The sequence below is a fragment of the Mustela nivalis genome, assembly GCF_964662115.1.
Source record: "Mustela nivalis genome assembly, chromosome: 6".
In the NCBI taxonomy this organism is placed as follows: Eukaryota; Metazoa; Chordata; class Mammalia; order Carnivora; family Mustelidae; genus Mustela; species Mustela nivalis.
This window is the reverse complement of record NC_139025.1, coordinates 139,896,406-139,911,581: the sequence shown is the minus strand read 5'-3', so window position 1 is coordinate 139,911,581 and position 15,176 is coordinate 139,896,406. Positions and strand designations below refer to the sequence as shown.

The following is a 15,176-nucleotide window of genomic DNA, read 5'->3' as shown; positions in this document are numbered from 1 at the left end:
GGTTTCCTGACCAGATCACAACCTCTCGTGAATATGTCTTTTGTATGTATGTATGTATGTATGTATTTATTTATTTGTCGGGGAGAGACAGAGCACAAGGAGGCAGAATGGTAGGCAGGTGCAGAGAAAGAAGTAGGCCCCCTGCTGAGCAAGGAGCTGGATGCAGGACTCAATTCCAGACCCTGAGATCATGACCTGAGCTGAAGGCAGTGGCTTAACCCACTGAACCACGCAGGCGCCCCCCTATGTCTGACTTTTAATGGACAAAGTTGATCATAAACTTTCAGTTCCTCAAAAGCATCCGTCCAGCAAATTCTGAAAACCTGTTTGTTCTTTCCAAATGTTGCTTCATGCTACAGAGGGATCCCTGCCCACCGCTGGCTCACTCCAGCTGCCCAGTCCTACTAAGTGCAAGCAGCCCAGCCCCTCACCGCTTGGATCCCATGGCACCTTGCCCCTTATCCTTAGCAAACAGCACACTTTCTTGCAGGTATCTGTAAACTGTCCGACTTCCCATCTTGGCTGTAAGCTCTCAGGGGACAGGGAGATGATTCACAGCTAAAACTCCGTATAATGCATGCTCAATTAATAGTTTTTTGGACAAAGGAACGTGTATTTATTTATTTCAGCCACTTTCTTTTTTTTTCCAGTTTTTTTTTTAAATAAAAATATAATATATTTTTATCCCCAGGGGTACAGGTCTGTGAATTGCCAGGTTTACACACTTCACAGCACTCACCATAGCACATACCCTTCCCTATGTCCATAACCCCACCCCCCTCTCCCAATCCCCCTCCCCCCAGCAACCCTCAGTTTGTTTTGTAAGATTAAGTGTCCCTTATGGTTTGTCTCCCTCCCAATCCCATCTTGTTTCATTTATTCAGCCACTTTCTAACACAATTTTTAAACAAGCCTTCGACTCAACTCTGAGCACCTACGGAAACCTAACATTCTACACAAAAATTAATTTTGTAGTATTCATATCAGCAGTGCCTACAAAACAGCACTGGCTGATCTGTATGAGCTACAAAATGATAAAGATAGTTAATTTATAATAAATATGATATACAATAAATATGATATATCAAATATGATATATAAATATCTATCATAAATACAAATATTTATGATAGATATTTATAGTATTTTTTTAAAGATTTTTATTTATTTATTTGACAGACACAGATCACAAGGAGGCAGAGAGGCAGGCAGGGGGGAGGGTGGTTGTGGAAGCAGGCCCCCTGCCAAGCAGAGAGCCCAATACGGGGCTCGATCCCAGGACCCTGGGATCATGACAAGAGCCGAAGGCAGAAGCCTCAAGCCACTGAGCCAGGCACCTGTACTTTTAACAAGAGAAAATAACCCATTAAGAGGACAGATGGCGGGCGCCTGAGTGACTCAGTGGGTTAAACCGCTGCCTTCAGCTCAGGTCATGATCTCAGGGTCCTGGGATCGAGTCCTGCATCGGGCTCTCTGCTCAGCAGGAAGCCTGCTTCCCTCTCTCTCTGCCTGCCTCTCCATCTACTTGTGATCTCTCTCTGTCAAATAAATAAATAAAATCTTTAAAAAAAAAAAAAAAAGAGGACAGATGGCAAGCATTTTACCTTACGACAATTATATGAGCTGAAACGCTGCAAATGAGCTTTCAATGAGCCCCTTGCCCCTCTGCTCCGGCCAGCCCTTGTTTGCTGTTCCACATTGCCACCCTCCTCCCACGGGCCAGATCGCAGGCTATCAACCATGCAAAAGGGCCAGAGAATTTATCTCCACCCTCTCAAGAACAAGTGGAAGTAGACTCTTTTCACCTTTTCCATCAAAGGACTTGGAATCTGTGCCTACCCTGCCAATGCCAGGGGAAATGCCCGCGTTTCCTTTGTGAACTGCTTCTCGCTTCCACCCTCTCCTTGGGAGATGGCATCATTCATTTGTTGATATTACTCAACCTGCTGAATTATTCAGTTGGGTTCTCTGCTGCATTATTCAATGTACCCAAACCTCTACCTTGGAGTCATGCGGACATTTCAAACTCACAATGTCCACAAAACTCATTTTTATTTGTTCAAAACAACTCCATCCTGACTTGTGGTCCTAGCACCAACCCAGGGGCCCAAGGCACAAACCCTGACCCACAACCTCCTACAACCCCCTATCACCTACGCAATCTCCCAGATCATCTCTTAAACCCTCACACACCTCTGCTTCCCAGTTGCCTTAAGCCAAGCCCTACAGCCTCTCTCCTGAACTAAGATAAGTTCTTAACTCCTTTCCAGATGACTCACTGCAGGAAGTAGGGCATCTGGCTCCATTCAGCCATAGCACAGCGGGTAAGTTTGTCCTCAGGACTCTGTACGGATCACATCTGTCCAGCCACCACTCTATCTTCTTCCGGTGCCTGACATTAAGACTCAGCACAACCAGGCAGGCGACAAATGACTATGTGAATGCATGAAGGCATGGCTGAGATAGCCAGCACTCCCAGAATTAAGTTCTGCTGCCTGCCCTGCACTCAAATTAACATTTGTCTCAACATGGGCGTGCGGAGAAGCAAAGGCTCAGTAACCTGAGGTCCACACCCAAAGGCAAACCACCATTTGGCACACTCACACATGTCCTCACATCTATACCTGTGTTCTTTTTTTTTTTTAAAGATCTTATTTATTTATTTGACAGACAAAGATCACAAGTAGGCAGAGAAGCAGAGAGAGAGGAGGAAGCAGGCTCCCAGTTGAGCAGAAAGCCCGATGTGGGGCTCGATCCCAGGACCCTGGGATGGTGACCTGAGCTGAAGGCAGGGCTTTAACCCACTGAGCTACCCAGGTACCCCACCTGTGTTCTATTTCATGCCTCCTGAAATGATGGAGGTATTCCATGACAAAATATAGAGAGTTGTGGAAAACAATCGTTTTCAGAAAGAAAAAAAATGTGAAAATGCAAAGCATAGCTCTGTACCTTCCAGGACCTCATAGACAAACACACCATCATCTTCAAGATATCTGTGTCCTGGACAGGGAGCTGGGCTTTAGAAGAAAGTCCCCATGCCCATACCCAGAAGAAACCCACATTACAAAACAAGGCTACCTTCTACCCATGGAGGGAATGCACATGAGCCCATCACCATACCAGGGAAGGAGGAAACATCCATGTTGCTCAATTACGTATATGCACTTGTGTCCATTTGCTTTCAAAACTTTAGAAATTCCCCCCAAGGACGGAATGACAAAATGGTACCTATCTCATCTGGCGATTTGTCTCTAAAGAAAAAGCTGTTAAACCCACATGGTCAGCAAATGACAATGATTGTTAAAAAGGGCCAGTCCACGTAGTCTCAAGTCTCCCTTCCAGCCTCCCCTACAAGATCCACACGCAACAAAGACACAGATGAAAACTATCCCAGGCAGAAGAGAGGGAAAGTGCCGGAATCCTGGCTGAAATGCTTTCCAGCTGTGTGCCGGGGGACACTCCCCTTGTCTCCTTGGGCTGCAGTTTTCTCACATTCAATGTAAGTGACAACAGCCCTGCTTTGTGGGGTTATGTTCATGATTAAAAGAGTTCCTATTTCTTAGCACAACGCCTGAGTACAGTCCAGGTACTCCAAAAATGCCAGTGACCGTAACATAAATGATACTCATATCACAGTCACAGCTATTAGCATTGGCATGAATCCCACTCCCCACTTACCATCTCCACAGGGGAGTCTATGCCCAACCAGTTCCGTGAAATACCAAGAGCACTGGGTCTCAAACTTTAGCACGCACCGCAGTCATCAGGAGGGCTTCTCAAAATGCAGATCGCTATGCCCCAGACACAGAGTTTCCAATGCTGGGTCTGGGATGGGGGCTGAGAACATGCATCTCTAGTAAGTTAAAACCAGTTCTGTGGGTGCAGCTGGTCTGAAAGGACATGAGGAGAACCCCTGACCAAAGGGGCCTCACTGCATCCATGGAGGAGAGTACGGTGGTCCGAACCTCTGGCTGTCTCCAGCCCTCCACCCACCTAGAATGCCCTCCCTGGACTCTTCCATCTTGGTAACTCCACCAACAATTCCAAATTCAGCTCAAGCCATCAGGAGCCCCCCAGGCTCCAGGCCAGCCCCTAGGACCCTGTGCTGTCAGAGTGAAATCAGCTCCATGAGGGTAGGAGCTCCCTGGTAAATAGGACCTTGCCATAGTCCGTGCCTGGGACATAGAGAAGCCTCCATTAACAATGAGTGGTAGAATGAGCACTGAGAGAGCCAATAGCCAAAGGCCTCCCTGGAGAGCCAAGCAAAGTAGGTCCTAAAAGTCAGCTCTGAGCCTTACCTCCGGGCTGTTTACTAGATATGAAATGCCCTGAGTCCCCAATAAGCTGAGTATCCCTCCCACCCCAGCGACCAGCCTTCATCCTGCTCAGTGAACCATGAATCCTTTGCCTACAACCACAGTTGGCCCTCTTATTTTTTTTTTTTTAAGATTTTATTTATTTATTTGTCAGAGAGAGAGCGAGAGCGAGCACAGGCAGACAGAGTGGAAGGCAGAGTCAGAGGGAGAGGGAGAAGCAGGCTCCCTGCGGAGCAAGGAGCCCGATGTGGGACTCGATCCCAGGACGCTGGGATCATGACCTGAGCCGAAGGCAGCTGCTTAACCAACTGAGCCACCCAGGCGTCCCAGCCCTCTTACTTTTTGATGGTAATGGCGCTTCAGCTTCCGGCCTCTCGCTGGCAGAGGTCCCTATGAGGGCTACAGGCTGCTAGGAGATGCTCAGTGTTCTCAGGGAGACAGGGCTGCCATCAGGAAGCATTTTTATGTAAGCATTTCTGGTAAATTGCCCAAAGTTCTCAGCTGAAAGAGAAAGAAACTTCCAGCAAATGGTGATCATATCTTTTTCCATTCTAAATAAGCATTCACTTTCATAACTAATTTTACATTATTTTTTTAAAGATCCCCACGTCATTTGCCTTTCAGGTGTCACAAAATCTAGATCTGCCCACTTCACATCTAATGCATACTCTGCTCCTTGGCCCTTTTGGTCTTCTGGAAAGTTCTCTAATTCATCACTCTTGGCCCCTCCATTAGAGAATCTTAACCAAGCCAAGCACACATCTACAAACACATTCTAGTCAGGATTTCAAATATTCCTAGAGAGGAGTTCAAGGTGCGTTGTTGATTTCACTGTCAAATGAAAACAAAAATAAAAATTGTGCCAAGCACAACTTGGGCAGAATATAACCTACGTGATCCTCCCAACACAGGCAAAGACTCTCTTCCCCACCTCACCCCCCAAAAAGACACTTATTTTCAATACCTTAAGATAACTTAATTACAAAACCCCTCAATATCTCTGTATAATTACTAACAATGATAAGGAAGAGTTTAAGAAAGCAAGTGCTCTCCGTGTCGGGAATATTATTTAAAATTCTAAGGACTAGGGATAACTGGGTGGCTCAGTCGGTTAAGCGGCTGCCTTCAGCTCAGATCGTGATCCCAGGGTCATGAGATCGAGTCTGGCATCAGGCTCCTTGCTCGGCAGGGCACCTGCTTCTCTCTCTGCCTGCCATTCTGCCTGCTGTGCTCTCTCTCTCTCTGACAAACAAATAAATAAAAACTTCTAAAAAATTTTTTTAAAAGTCTAAGGACTATTTTCATTCTCATCTACAGCCTAGTAACTGCAGTTTGAAAATCACTTTCGTGGTTTACATTTACATTATTAAATGTAAATGTATTAAATTTTATTTATTATAATGTATTAAAATTATTACATTATTTTCATTCTCATCTACAGCCTAATAATTGCAGTTTGAAAATCACTTTCGTGGTTGACAGGAATTTGAAGAAATTACCAGTTGTAATGGATCATTCACTCAAAGGCTAAACTGGGAATATTAGGATTCCTTCCCACATAAGTGCACGGCAGTACTCTCTACACTTCTAGAGATAAATTTAAGGAAAAACAGATACACCTTTTAAAATAAATGTTACATATATTCATATATGATTATAGATTTAAACACACACACACACACACACACACAAAGTCCTCTCTAGGTGAAAACAGTGATTTCTATTCTTCTGAAAGATATGGAATCAAGCTGACCTGTGTTAAAGGATATGAATAATAAGAAAATTAACTGTTACTTCAATGTGTAATCCACAAGGAATACCTACAAAGTTTTACCATATTTGTCCCTCTTGGACATATTTGGTCCTTAAAAATATGTTAACAAAGACGCATAATAAACTTTGTATTTTAAAAACTGCCGTTCATCTTCTTGGCCCAGACTGGTTATAGTTTAACCACACAAAGAGACTGAAAGCAATACTCATGTATTCATAACGGTCACTGCAACTGACGGATTGTTTTAGGAAAATAAATTTGAATTATTTTCCATTAAATCTGTCAGATTTACACTAAATATCCGAGAACCATGGAATAGTGAAAAAGCATGGGTTTTGCATTCAGAAATATCCCCCTTGGCTCTCAGGTCCACTAATTACTTTCAACAAACTGCTAGATTCCTCCTTGCCTGGGTTTCTCACCTGAAAAGGGGGAATAATATCTACCTTGTGTATTTTACACAACAAGATAAAGTGCCCAATAACCTTATTTTGAGGATGGTTTTTCATAATCCTTGTCAGCTGGGATGTCAGACTTCTTCAAAGATTTGCATTCTCCCTGCATTTAAACGCTTAGTACCAGAGATTAAAGAAATGCGGGCCCAAGCCCCTGCTCTTTTTGAGCACCCAGCTGCGCAGAATGAGGGCCCTAAATGGCCCCTGTGTATCAACACCTGTGCTACCAAAGGGCACGCCAACCTGGCTCTCACAAAGGTTCCTCCTTAAAAGACATACAACAAATACGTGCTGAATTAAATGCTGCTGACCCAAGCGAAAATGGATGCTAATAGGAATCATAACCCGTAGACGTGTTTGCCACTCAGTGCGTTGGGAAGCAGGTTTTTGTAAAGTTCCAAGGTTCACCTGGAAGCTGCTTGGTAACTCTTAAGTCACTCCTGTCAATGTCACTTCCAGTCCGCACTTGGTAAGTACCTACCTACACGCCGCTGAAACCTTCAGACACCGCACAGAATTTCCTTCAGACGTTAGAACCCGTTTATGGAAACCCAACCACGACTAAAAGCCTTCGGCGCCCCATTTGCTTGACAGATGGACCGCGCGCTGAGGAACTCACTGCGGAAGCAATCGCCTCTCAAGTTCACCACCACCATCACCGTATTGGGTTTTTTGGTTTGCTGGTATTTTTGTTCTTAATGCGCAAGACTCGAACCCCCACACAATTATCCTAAGGCTTTCTTCTCCTGGGCAGCTGCGCCAATGCCTGCGCTGGCAACCAGAGTTGAACCTCCGGGTCTCCACGAAGGGAGCGCAGGAAATCCCACACAAACGAGGGGCTAACCTCCGCAGAAAGAGCCCAGGCGGTGGCGGTGACTAACTCCACTGCGCCCCGAGGGGACAAACGGTGTGTCCTTTAAAAAGCCACGAATTCCTGGGGCAAGCCGCCTGCCCTTCGTGCGCTCTCCGGGACTGCCCCCCTCGGATTTCTGCCTCCCTCCTTCGCACACCTTATTCCGGAAGCCGCGGCTCCCGGGAAGGAGCTCCGCTGAATTCCCAGCCCGAACCCTCAGGGTCCCCAACGCCTCACCTCGGTGGCGAGCAGGCGCCCGCCCCGGAAGAGAGCCGGCGGCTGCCCCCGCGTCCCCGCCGGGCGCGCTGCCAGGTAAGCCCGACCCCGCCCTCACCTGTCCGAGGCCGCGTCCCGGGGGCTGCCCAGGAGCCGGCGCGCCCCTCACCTGCCGGGACCCGCCGCCGCCGCCGCTCGCACGCGCAGAAACGGCCAGGACGCGCCGGGGGCGGGGGCACGTCTCGCGCCCTCCGACTTCCTAGACCCCCGCCCGCCAGCCCCGCCTCCAGGGGGCGGAGGCGGCCGCGCGTCACCTTGGAGCGACCGTCCCCCCAAGCGCGGTCGCGCGGCGGCCGGGGGCTCCGCCGGCGGCTGCCCCTGGGCCCCGGCGGGCCGCCGGTGGAGCGAAGAGGAAGAGATCGCTCTTAACGCACTGGTCCGGCTTCGCTCGCCAAAAAAGGAAATGCGCCCCAGCAGTCTGTGTTCAAAGTGAGGAAAGAGGAAAGAGAACAAGTGTGACTTGCAAACTTGTAATGGCTGAGGAACGTGTCTCCGCGGATACTCAGAGGAGTGCTTGGGGCCGTCGCTCCCGAAGGGATCAGTGGGGAGAGCAAGCTGCGTTTTTACCACCCTGACCCGGGCAGGAGGTACCAGGACCAGGCACCCCATTAAGCCCCTGCCATGTTTGCAAGACGGCGGCTCCAAGTTCAGCCACCCAGATGCGCTAAGCTCTTTATTTGCTGAGCCTTGGCTCCTGGTCTGGAGAGATTAGGCTGATTTCCGTGCCCAGCGCGCTGAGTACTCCTACTCAGAGACCCTTAGAGATCCTTGGGTCCCATGACTGGCCCTAAAGCGTTCAGCAAATATTTGCCCTTGGTTCCTTTCCCATGAACTTTCTTCCTCCTTCCTCTCCTTTTCCTGCTGTGCTCTTCTTGCACTTTTATTTCCTCTTGATCTCCGCCTGGCGGTTTCTTTTCCCCTCCACCAAGAAGCCCGTGTCTTCTGTGTTCTGAGTCGACCTTGCAAGACACTCGGTGGTTAGGGAGGAAACGGGCCAGATCCCTGCCTCCAGGAGGTCAGAACTTCACACCCGGCCACCCCTTTGGAAGAGCAGGAATTAGATATAAAAGAGTGTGTGGGACAGACCTGGCGTTCTATAAGTGATGGGAGTGGGTGGCCTGTCAACTGGAGAATTTAATTGTTATAATTGGTGGTTAAGAGCCTGGGCTCCGAGTCAGAAAGACCTCACCAAGTCCTGCCTTGGCAACTGATGGTATAAACCCAAGAGTTCACTTAATGCCTCTGAATTCCCACTTTGTCTTTAATAAATGGGGATTCAAATAACAGCTATTGTATAGATTCTGAGAAATACTTAAGTGTTTTAGGTAAAGTAGTTAACCGCAGTGTCCTGGCCCACGGATCCACGCTTATGAAGCATTGGCTAATTAGAATAACAGCATGGTAAGAACTGTTGTGGGCCAGGAGGGAGAACATTTAGAACACAAGAGAACTTGGAAGCAGAGGTGTAGTCTTCACGAAAAGAAGGCATTCAGTAGTGGCTCCCAGTGAATGAACAGAAGGGCTCACCACTCTCCGATTTGGGGGCTCTGCCTACAATACGCGATCCTATTTAATTTTCACAAACCTGTGAAACAGTTCATAATTTCCCTGGTTGAAGATGAGGAAAATTAGCCTCAGAGCCATGAAATCATCAGCCTTGAAGGTATGAAACATGTTTGTAGCAGGCAGAGCAGAGTCACCTGAGCCTAGGGGAATCTGGCTTTTCCCATGGTGGCCCTGCAGGCTGGGAAGGGAGGGAAGGTAATGGGGGGAAAAGGGGGACATAAAGGACACGGGAAGAAGGGAAAGAACAGTAAATAGGGAAAGTAACCATAGCCTTGAAGGCCACTAATAATACAAGAGAAATTAAAATAGTAAGTGAACCCACACAAAAAGCTTTTTGCTTCCAACCCCTGCCACAATGGGGTTCCTGTTCTGTGGTTCCTGTAGCTCAACCACAGGCTGAAAATGACTAACAGCATTTTTCAATCATTAAATGCTGCAGAAAGTGAAACATCTGAAGAGACAGAAATCGAAGGTCATACCTCCTCATCTCTCACCACAATATACTCTTCTGTCAAGCTTCCTTGAAGTTTTTTTTTGTTGTTGCTTTTTCTTTCTTTTTTTTTTTTTTTTCACTTGTTCAAATATATTGCCTGCCTCTTTCTAGTATGTTCCATCCAGGAAATTATATCATTGCTTTAACCAACTTGACTTCATTCTGTAACCACAAGAAGCACTTAGAACAGCTGCTAGACTCACATATGTGGCAGATAAATTCAAAATACACTGTTGTGACATTGAATTTCTTGACATAAGCAAGTCTGAACCAAGTTTTATAGGCACTGTCCATGATGCCGTAATGGTGACTTTTCTGAAAAAATAAAATAGAATATCTTTTCTACTCAGTCTTGCCTTCGTAATTCACATGAACATCAAGATATGTAGCCTTTGAAGAAAGAACTCTATTGAGAATATGACCTTTGAGGCAGGGATTTCTCACTGTCCACATTTAGATTAGACTCTTGCCAGATACAATTGCTCTTCGATGCTAGACAACATATGCTGGGTTGCATGGTGACGTAATAATTTCACCTGTTCTTTTCCATTTGGAATGGCGGATGTGTCTTCTACAGATCCCACGTGCTCCTTTGCCACCGCAGCTGATGTCGCCTGTCATGTATCAGAAGTGCCGCGTGGAGGTATGTTAGCAATGTCCCAATGCCTGTCTGAGTTGCAAGAGTAATTTAAATAGGACAAGTTCGGTGGCTGTAGTCACCTAGGCTCTCTGCCCGTGGAGTTAAAGGAGGTTTTCCTGTCTATAAGTGCAGAGAATCAATCCAGTCCAGCTCCGATCAGAGGACTCAGAGATCATCTTGGGAGGACGAACCCCTTGGGTGCCCCAGAAAAAAATTTGTGAGCTCTGCTAACAGGGACATAAAAGCTTGATACCTAGCATCGCTCACATTTGCCTTCATCGGTGCTTCTTGTTATTACTGGGGCAAAAAAAGCTGAAGTAGGAAAACAATTGAGATATAAATACAGAGATCTAGACCTTTCAGGAGGTGAAATCCATGTCGTGGTTAAGGCAAAATTTAATCCACTATCCAAGTGGCCAATGTTTAGTGTGTGCCATAAGGAAGCATATGGACTTTGCTACGTGGCCTTGAGAAAACGGTATTCTTTGTATTGTTCACACGATCCATCTTTGTTATTATATTTGCTCAGTTTGGTTTCTTCCTGCCATATAATTGTCCTGAGAGTTTATAGAAATCATATCCCCTTTTGTTGGTGTAGAGAGACCACACTTAGTGACTCACTCCTAATTCTGTCATTTAACTAACTACATGCTTTCCTGCAGTTGGTCAGAAAAAAAAATTTAAAAAGCAGTGGTTGCTAGGGTTTCAGTTTCTTGAACAAAGGGAGTGGCCCTAACAGAAAAGGAGTCTTCCTTTCTAATTGCTCATAAGTAAGAGTTGTTATAAAATCTTTCTTTGGAAACCAACACCAACAGTTAGTTGTGTTATTAATAATAAGCCTATGTAACAAATTATTTCAAATATCCAGTCATGTATTTAACACAAGCTAATTAATTGGAAGTGTTCACAGGTAGTAAGTTGCTCAAAGTTACATTTTCATAGACATTATAGTTTTCAAGGGTGAAAATTTTTATGCCCAAGATGAACATCTGGTAATAGTTGCTTTTAGAAAGTTAAAATTATACTCTGGTTTCTCTTCAGATTGCATAAATCTTTTGCCTTTTAAAAAAAGTTAAAATTATTGAAGATGTGGTAGGGTAAATCTTAGAACCTTGGTCCCCCATTTATCAGATAATTAAAGCAGACCCAAACTTACTTTTTCAGGTAAAGCTTAACCTTTCTCAAGAATACTTCATCATCATCAATATTTTATGTCTGGTTTTGAATTCCATCTGGTGAGCTCATGCTTAAGCTTTTCCCCCAGATTAAACCAGAGCAAGAGAGCATTTCAAACAGTACAGCATCACTGTGGCCCCACACAGAATCACTTTGTAGGGTTGTTCTCTTGTGTGCTGTCGTTGCCCTAGTTTAAAGCATCTTGGAATTGGTCTTGAGAAATGGATTGTTGAATCTGCACCTGGAATATTGGCCAGGATTATTGTTCTTAAAATCCTGGTGCTTGTTTTAAGATGATCCAATGTAGAAATTGTTGGTCCTCTCCAGAATGCAAACCTAGGCTCTTCTACACAATGGGTTTGTTTGCATCCCCTGAATTCTGCAAACAGCACAACTGAATTGGTTTTCCTTTCTGATTTGATTACTAGAATGCTCAGAGAGGCCCACCTCAACAGTGCTTTTTGGTACATTGTTTAACACATTTTTAGTTTTCTACCTTTACTGTTTTAAGTCTGAGATGAAACTAAAGGAATTTCCAGAACCAAACTATTGGAATAATAATTTTCTGTGCAATTAGATGTACATTTGTTGACACATTCGCTCACAAAACAATAACATATATTGAGTAGCTCAAGGAGGACCACAGACTAGGATGATCAGGGGCCAGGCTGATGAAATGTATGTGTGACTGTCCACAAAAAAAAAAAAAAAAAAAAAAAATAGAGACTCCCACACACTGGCCACCTAAAGGCATTCGAATTCATTTATTAACTCTGTTCTGGCCAGACAAGGCAGGTGGCTAGACATCGGGTGGCTGTTCCCGTTCCCTGACCAACAATGTGTCAAGCTCTGAGTAAACATGGTGGGTATACATAAATAAGATTGCTTCTGCCCCCCAGGGGCTCACAGTTTGTTGAAGGGGCAAACCATGGAAACAAATAAGCACAACAGCATGTCAGAAGGATGAGACTAGTTGCAGCACCTGCAGGGTCCAGAAAGTTAAGTACAGAGTCAGGTGCTGGAGCCCAGGCAGGAAATATACAAGGGAATTAGCAAACACAGTGACTCTGCACAGCCCCAAGGGCTGAGAGAAGAGATGCTCATGACTGAGTCACTGCAAGGAACACGGGCTCAACCAGCAAGAGATCAAGTCAGGAAATGAAGCCAGACCCATCTGGCAATATTTCCAGTTACTCGATTATTATTACTCAAGTATTATTACTAGAGTAATCAGAAAATTAAAATATAGATACATGGAAAGAAATAATAACACTTTTAGTTGAGGGCATCAACAAATTTGGGACTGGTAGTCTCCAGCCTGTATTTCTGAGTGCTGGGACATATAATTTGAATAAGTTTTCACTCATTGAGCCTCCAATTACTGGCTGTAATGATACCCTACAAAGAAAATACAGAATCACTAATTAATGGATTGAAAAGTAGTCAGGAAATACATGGGGCTTTATTAAGTGCATAGTAATATTTTCAAGCTGACTTGGTAAACACCAGCTTTACTGATTTTTTTAGGTTTATATTTATAATGACTATTGTATCTTCCTGAGAAAATCTGGGCCCAAAATAGAGAATAAAATAGTAAGAAGTACGACCTTAATGCTAAATGAATTTCTTAATTCCCCGTATATATGTGCTCAACCATTTTTTCTTATTAGGGAACTCCTTATATTGAACTATATTCTCAAAATTTTTACATTCTGCTAAGAGATTATTCTTAAAAAAAAAAAATAGCTTGGCTTGGTAGTTTGAACTTCCTGCTAGGCTGATTTGAAAATGAAGAATGGGAGGGATAAAAATCTTTTCAGTGAAATGCAAAATATACTTTAGATTATAAAGAAAAGAGAATTTCTCAGCTGATTCAATGACAGACAAATTTGGTTATAGTTTGAACCTTTTAAATGATCTTTGCACCCACCCTCGAAATGAGTTTATGACTTTTCTCCTCCTTCCTGATGGGTTTTGTGAAACTAGTCCCTACTTGATGAATTTGTAAAATGGAGTTCCACTTCAGTAACTCTCATTCAAAAACCCAAGCCTTGTATATCAAACTGGGTATGGTTTACCACACACACTCAGTGGTAAAACATGATCAGGAATTCCTAAACCTAAGGCAGGAGTTCAAGCTCTATGACCATAGAAGTGATTAAAACACCATGGGCCTTTGTTAAGTTTTGTGTCATTTCTTACAGTCTTACATTTGCTTCATTTCTTACAGGCTCTATATTTCTTCCCCAGAAATAAAAACTAATCACTTTTCTGATTCTCTAAGCAAATCCTAACATGTTATTTCACCTGAACAAACCGTATTTTGGTATATACCATAAATGTCAATTTTGTTAAATTAAAGAGAGCTGCAAATCGAGTCAGAAGGAGTGGCCTCAGAGAACGAGCGTTGTTTTGTTTGTTTGTTTGTTTGTTTTAAGATTTCATTTATTTATTTGATGGAGAGAGACACAGTGAGAGAGGGGACACAAGCAGGGGAAGTGGGAGAGGGAGAAGCAGGCTTCCCGCCAAGTAGGGAGCCTGACTTGTGGCTGGATCCCAGGTCCCTGGGATCATGACCTGAGCTAAAGGCAGACACTACCTTTAGCCACCCAGGTGCCTTGTATTTCAAATGCGTGTCAGGGAGTAGGGGATGTGGGAGTGGAGTAGTTAAGCATCTGACTCTTGGTTTTGGCTCAGGTCATGATCTCAGGATTCAGAGAGCAAGCCCCAAGTCAGGATCCCTGCTCAGCACAATCTGCTTGAGATTCTCTCTCTCCCTCTGCCCCTCCCCCTGCTTATGTGCTCTCTCTCTTTTTCTCTCTCTCAAATAAATAAATAAAATATTTAAAATGCATATAAGATCATTGTGCTGTTTCCTGCTCATGTTTTATACAGCTCTGAAGTATACATTTTAGCAAGGTATGCTCGAGGAAGCTTGTGTCCCCAACAAGCTGGAAACTTCCATGGTCACTTAATGATGAAACATGATTGGAGAATAAAGGACAGCATTAGCAGCACCATATGAAGTGGGACTGGACTCTAAAGGGCAGAAATTAAAAATGAGAAATTGAGTGATCAATGAACAATATAGAGAAGCAAGCTAAAATTTAAATTGGCAAGGGAAAACTACTATGAACCATCAGGGCAAGAAAATCAAAGTGTGAAGATAAATAATATAGACAATAAGTAAAAGGTGCTCCGTAAAATCAAAGTTCATACTAGGTATAGGAGTAATGTTAGTCAGACAGGAAAATGGATTTTTCTTCCTTGTGATCACATTTATCTTGAGGTGTACCTGTCACTACAACTTTTTGAAATGCAGACACACTCTAATGAAGAGATTACTAGCCTAATATTGTGCCTTATCTATTATTCTCTAAAAATAAGAAAGCTCATTAGGTCCTGCCTAGAACTTCAACTCAGGAAGATACCATATGTTCAATGTGACTAAGGAAAGTATAATGATAAGAGAGTTATTTGCAAAAATCAATGCTTTATGTTAATATGCAATATCTCCATAACATGAGTTCAAAACAAAAGTTACAAAGATCTGTCTGTAAGAGTAGCATTTTTTCCCTCGGTATCTTTTCTCTTGTTTTCTCATGTTACATCCTGCTCATGGTTTCC

At 44.2% G+C, this 15,176-nt stretch overlaps 1 protein-coding gene across 1 annotated transcript in view; it reads right to left on the bottom strand.

Annotated features, from left to right (window-relative positions):
• The window catches only part of LOC309866668 (uncharacterized protein), a gene marked incomplete at its 5' end in the record, with an annotated part of 39,474 nt that extends 31,191 nt beyond the window's left edge, over positions 1-8,283 (bottom strand). Inside the window, one exon of the mRNA XM_082734454.1 lies at positions 7,784-8,283. Coding sequence (XP_082590580.1) covers positions 7,784-8,283 — 500 coding nt within the window. The remainder of the gene's footprint in view (positions 1-7,783) is intronic.
• Between the last annotated feature and the right edge of the window lie 6,893 nt (positions 8,284-15,176).